Source organism: Drosophila elegans, unplaced genomic scaffold (genome assembly GCF_018152505.1).
Source record: "Drosophila elegans isolate 14027-0461.03 unplaced genomic scaffold, ASM1815250v1 contig_149, whole genome shotgun sequence".
NCBI lineage: Eukaryota > Metazoa > Arthropoda > Insecta > Diptera > Drosophilidae > Drosophila > Drosophila elegans.
In genome coordinates this window covers 26481067-26487066 of record NW_024545513.1, presented here as the reverse complement: position 1 = coordinate 26487066, position 6000 = coordinate 26481067, and the positions used below count along the sequence as shown (strand labels likewise).

The window sequence follows — 6000 nt, the reverse complement described above, 5'->3', positions numbered from 1 at the left end:
ACATATAGTAATGATTAAGTATTTCAGAATTACGGTTTAAATTTCGGTGACAAATAAATTAAGTGGCAGCCTCAACCAGAGAGCGGGAAAACAAGAGGCGAAACCCAAGAAAATAAAGACTGCCCCGGGGCTCTGCCCAGTATTACAACAATATCATCCAGTCAGCAGCAACAGGTGGCTATCCTTGGGAGTTGGGTAGACTCGACTAGGAGATACCATAGGGTTTGAAGAAGTTTCAGAATCCCATTTTAAGCCTGTTCCCTTTCTTGTTTTATAGTTATGTGAAAGCAAATGAAGTGTATTTATTGATATGGGTTTCATATAAAAGGACTTCGAAAATTCTACATGGACTTATCATTTTCTGAAAATTTCAAATTTGTTCCCTTTTTCTTGATCAAACTATCCATGCTTTTAATTTCGAGTTCTACTTACACCCATCAGTCCCTACAGAATTCAGTATACACAACCATGTCGGGGAAATAACAAACAGGAAATTGCCGTCTGAACAATACAAAAAAGCCTAATTTAGTTTTAAGCATAAAGTGTTAAATAACATTTTTGAAAAACACTTTCTTAATAAACAAAACCCAACAAAAAAATGCTTGCTAAAGGACATAAAAAGAGATTGTACAAAAAACCCGGTTAACCATGCAGTAAGTAAATAATATTAACGCAACTTTTTCTTGCTATGTTAAATATATGAATTACATTTCAAAGCTTGCCAACTGAATGCGATTGATACTTGATTGAACGTAGACTTCAAATTCCCTGTTAAACACTTAAACCGAATGGCAAACAAGTTGAGTGGAGGATCAACCGTATCTTGCAGTGCAGTGCAGTTCAGTTCTCAATCAATTAAAAACTGGACAAATGGTGAGTAGTAACCTAGCAAATATTTATTTAAATACATTAATTTTTTTTATTTTGTATTCCAGATGGCAAGCACTTGAAAGTTCGAAAACAAATGTCCAACAAGGAGGATACTGGAGTCAACTACTGAACTGCACCACCGAAACTTAAACCATCCCACCACTCTATTGGATCTTGTCCCTGCTCTTCTCGTCCGGCACTATTATTTGTAAACACAAAGACACTTACAAAAATACACTTGGCAAAAAAGAAAACTTGTCTATGGTCTTCATTCAAAATCCGGGATATACCGGGAATACACTTAAAATTAGTCTTTCGACTTAAAAATCATAATTTAAATACAAAATGGGAAGTAAATTTCTAGCGCAACACAATCTAGTTGTGCATACCCAGCTTATTTCCAGATACCCACTATAATAATCACAACAACTAGCTGCAATTAAGAGTAAGTCGCTGGTTTGCTGGAGCTTAAGAACGCCCCTTTGAGATTTATTAAACGCTCGGTGATTGGAGGAAGGTAATTACTCATAATGGCTACACAAAAGGTGAAATAAATAAATGGTTGACTTGTCAATGGAGTGCTCAAAAAACGATCAATGGAGTTTAAAGATTAATTGTTTTATATAATTATACCCTTGCAGAGCGTATTGTAATTTCAGTCAGAAGTTTGCAACGCAGTGAAGGAGACATCTCCGACCCTATAAAGTATATATATTCTTGATCAGCATCACTAGGCGAGTCGATCTAGCCATGTCCGTCTGTCCGTCCGTCTGTCTGTCCGTCTGTCCGTCCGTTTCTACGCAAACTAGTCTCTCAGTTTTAAAGCTATCTGCATGAAACTTTCCCAAAAGTTGTATTTCTATTGCAAGTAGTATATAAGTCGAAACGAGCCGGATCGGACGACTATAGCATATAGCTCCCATAGGAACAATCAAAAAAATAAATACAAACAAAATTATAACTTTGCTGTTTTTAAATTTTTCTTTTAGTTCTTTGACATATAGTAATGGATAAATATTTCAGAATTACGGTTAAAATTTCATCAAAATCGGACGACTATATCATATAGCTCCCATAGGAACAATAAAAATATATAAAATAACTATCAAATAATTGAGCTGCAAATCATCATAGCTGCAATGTTTTTCAGCATATACTCAAGTAAATCATAATTTAAATGTTTTCAAAAGTATTTAATTCATGCAATAGCGGCAAGGGTATATGAACTTCGGCTTGCCGAAGTTTGCTTTCTTTCTTGTTTTATATATTATATCGATTTCAATCGACTTTGTTTCGATTTTTTATGTTCTGATAATCTAAAATCTAAAAATGTAATAAAAGTTTGAATTAACGACGAAAGCGAGTGTTTGCAATGGAGTTCAATTGATCACTGGCTTTACTATTAATATGTATTACTAAGCTATTTTTAGATTTTTGCGTATATGTTTTAAAACATTGAAGCCATGATTATTTTCCGGTGAATTATTAATATATCGATGTTCGATAATAATATTATTACATTTAAATTAAACTTGAAATGCAATTGTCTGTTACTTGTTTCAGAAATATGTGATAGCTGAATCTAACATACAAATACATACAAATACTCCAAAATAACAATATTGTTTTTGCCTTTACAAACTAAAACAAATTAGTATTTAAGAAATTAGGCTATAAATCGAAACAATAATAACTTAAAACTGTAGCTGTAGCTATTCAGTTACATGTTCATAAGAATAATATTAGTTAAGCATTATTACAATGGTTTGAGCTACAATGTTTAAGATTCTTGGATGACACAGATGACAAAATTTTTTTGTAATTCACTTTTTATAAACTTTAAACAGAATTTTACTGCAGATTTTATCATTTGTATCAACTTTAGTTAACATGATGAATACTTTTAGTTGAGTTTTGTGTTATAACCAAAGTCTTTCAATGTTCTAATTTATTATTTTACTTATTTTAAGTATCTTGAATTACTCTAAGTTAATGGTAACTTCAAAGATGCTGATTATAACACCTTTTTTTATTATAATTATTATGGCCTTATTATAACTTAATTCTGGCATTATGATATATTTAATTCCTACCCCAAACGCACATTTAATACTTATACCAAACACTCAAAAGCAAGTCCATAGTGGTAATACCGGTTAAGTCAAAATAACGTGATTAAGTCTATTTTATGGATGTCTCATAAAAACAAAATACCTCAATTTTCGTGTTACATTTTTAATTATTTATTTGCCTAAGAGAGATAAGATATACATTTGTAGAGTATCAAGTGACTGAATCGTTATTGGAAATTCATTTAAATTTCTTAATGGATAAAATAACAAATCAAAATAAGTCTATAAACACAGTCAAGAATATAAGATGACTAGACAGAAGATCCTAAGTCAAAGATTTAAATAAATAAGTAGCACGATCAGTATTTTCAAAAAAAATAATTATAAATTCCGCTAACAAAAAGACCCAACAAGAAAGAAAGCAAACTTCGGCAAGCCGAAGTTCATATACCCTTGCAGCTATCGCAAGAATTAAATATTTTTGAAAACATTAAAATTATGATTTACTTGCGTATATGTTTAAAAACATTGAAGCTATGACGATTTGCAGCATAATTATTTGATTGTTCTTTTATATATTTTTATTATTTGTATGGGAGCTATATGATATAGTCGTCCGATTTTGATGAAATTTAAACCATAATTCTGAAATATTTAACCATTGCTATATGTCGAAGAACTAAAAAAAATTAAAAAACAGCAAAGTTATAATTTTTTTCATTTATTTTTCCGATTGTTCCTATGGGAGCTATATGCTATAGTCGTCCGATTTTGATGAAATTTTAACCATTATTCTGAAATATTTAACCATTGCTATATGTCGAAGAACTAAACAAAAAATTAAAAAACAGCAAAGTTATAATTTTTTTCAATTATTTTTCCGCTTGTTCCTATGGGAGCTATATGCTATAGTCGTCCGATATTGATGAAATTTAAACCATAGTTCTGAATTATTTAACCATTGCTATATGTCGAAGAACTAAACAAAAAATTAAAAAACAGCAAAGTTATAATTTTTTTTCAATCATTTTTCCGATTGTTCCTATGGGAGCTATATGCTATAGTCGTCCGATCCGGCTCGTTCCGACTTATATACTACCTGCAATAGAAAGACAACTTTTGGGAAAGTTTAATGCAGATAGCTTTAAAACTGAGAGACTAGTTTGCATATAAACGGACAGACGGACGGACAGACGGACGGACAGACGGACATGGCTAGATCGACTCTACTAGTGATGCTGATCAAGAATATATATACTTTATAGGGTCGGAAACGTCTCCTTCACTGCGTTGCAAACTTCTGACTGAAATTATAATACCCTCTGCAAGGGTATAAAAAGTGTTCAAAAACAATACATCCTAAGTCAAATTTTTTATCGAAAGCAAACTTTTCGCTTGTTCAGATTGTTGGTGTTATCTCGAAAGCTTTATGCTCATCCCTTTCTAATTGAAAAAATGTCTGAAAGAGTAAAAACGACAGTGTCATTATTCAACTTGACATAACATTTTTCATAAAAATTTAATACAAACATTAAATTTACAAATATATATATAAAAACAATTCACAATCACATATAAATTTTTATCATTTTCAGATGTTAAATATTTCGATTCGCTATATTCCTCAAAGCAAGGTTACAATTTACTAGTCCGGAGCAAGAAAGCCAAGATCAAAGTTGGTATTGGTACAATTATGTTCGCTGTCTCGTTGTCCATCGGTCAATCAATCAGCTACGGATGTTTGTACGGCTTGTTGACGGATTGCTATCCATATTTGTATTCGTATTCGTATTCGTATTCGTATTCGCATTGGAATGAATATCATCATGACCGATTTCGTTGCACCTTCTTGGCCGGAAGTCTGCTTTCTGTGCTCCTTTGCAGTGAAACTCGATCGCATCAATATCATTTGTACTCTCAATGTAAAATTCGTGTCCATGATCTTTGCCTTTTCTGTCGTAGACTGTTCTGTTTATATCTGTGCCCACGTTATCGTCCAGTTCGTCCTCCGAATTATCACCCTCTGTATCTTCGTCCTCGCCAATGTTAAAAATGAATCTTGCATCGCTGGTGGGCTTCGCGGACAAGTTCTTTCGTCTGCTCGACGACGTGTTTGCTATTTTTCTATACCGCACTGAGTTTCTTGATACATGGTTGCTATTGCGCTGCAGAAGGAAATAGAATATAATTTTTGTATTTATTTTTTCGATTGGTAAGATTAAAGAAGAGATTCAACTGAGAAATTCTGCAGTTCGCAATCTATTTTGATCATGAAGAGTAGTAAACGGGTTTAAATTTAAATTGCATACAGAGTGCAAGTAAAACCGACACCTTAAAATACACTAACCGTTTGAAAGGTGTATATTAGTTATTGCAGACGATTAGCATCTGATCAATTGTAACTCTTGAGCTGACATTTATCTTTATCTTACCTGTAAAACAGCAAAGATGATTGAGAATATCGTGATGATCAAGAGGCAGATGGCCACAGCAATGGCTGTGATCGCAGTCAGCGGTGAGTCCAGTCGCAGGACGAACTCCCCCCTGCCGTTGCCATTGCCATCGCCATCGCTCCCAAAGGCTTCCTGCTTAGCTGCGCTGCTTTTGAACGATGCCCTGCCGCTGCCAACAATCGTACGCCGCTTGCCGCCCGTGGAGGTGGCTGTGCACTCGCCTGGAAGAAAAATAAGGTAAAAGCTTTAGCGAAGGAAACCAACACGAAAAGGAACTTGACTGGGCCATCCGGAGTTTATATATATACATAAATGGCTAAGGCTATAATTGTTCTAGTTTTTAAATAAACAGACAGACATGTCTAAACCGAATCGCCTCGTCATCATACTGATCGAAAAGTAATACATTTAGTTTATGGTGTTGGGAATGTTTCTTTATTATACCCTTGCAGAGGGTATTGTAATTTCAGTCAGAAGTTTGCAACGCAGTGAAGGAGACATCTCCGAACCTATAAAGTATATATATTCTTGATCAGCATCACTAGGCGAGTCGATCTAGCCATGTCCGTCTGTCAGTCTGTCCGTCTGTCCTACGCAAACTAGTC

The 6000-nt window shown here is 33.8% G+C and overlaps 1 protein-coding gene and 1 long non-coding RNA gene across 2 annotated transcripts; one reads left to right on the top strand and one right to left on the bottom strand.

Annotated features, from left to right (window-relative positions):
• Positions 1 to 464: 464 nt before the first annotated feature.
• On the top strand, positions 465 to 1124 carry LOC121467952. Its single transcript, XR_005977967.1, has 3 exons — positions 465 to 653; positions 718 to 873; positions 936 to 1124. It is a non-coding gene; the product is annotated as an uncharacterized LOC121467952 (long non-coding RNA).
• Positions 1125 to 4558: 3434 nt separating this feature from the next.
• On the bottom strand, positions 4559 to 5803 carry LOC121467979 (furin-like protease 2). The gene is made up of 3 exons (XM_041710816.1): positions 5785 to 5803; positions 5375 to 5616; positions 4559 to 5107 (listed from the first exon to the last, which is right to left on the bottom strand). The coding sequence occupies exons 1-3, from the start codon at positions 5801 to 5803 to the stop codon at positions 4670 to 4672; spliced, it is 699 nt and encodes a 232-aa protein (XP_041566750.1). The 3' UTR covers positions 4559 to 4669.
• Between the last annotated feature and the right edge of the window lie 197 nt (positions 5804 to 6000).

Excerpts from the sequence above, each read along its gene's own strand:
- LOC121467979 (XM_041710816.1), bottom strand. Across the intron at positions 5,108-5,374 it reads TCATCTTTGCTGTTTTACAG|CGCAATAGCAACCATGTATC; the intron begins GTAAGATAAAGA and ends TTCCTTCTGCAG.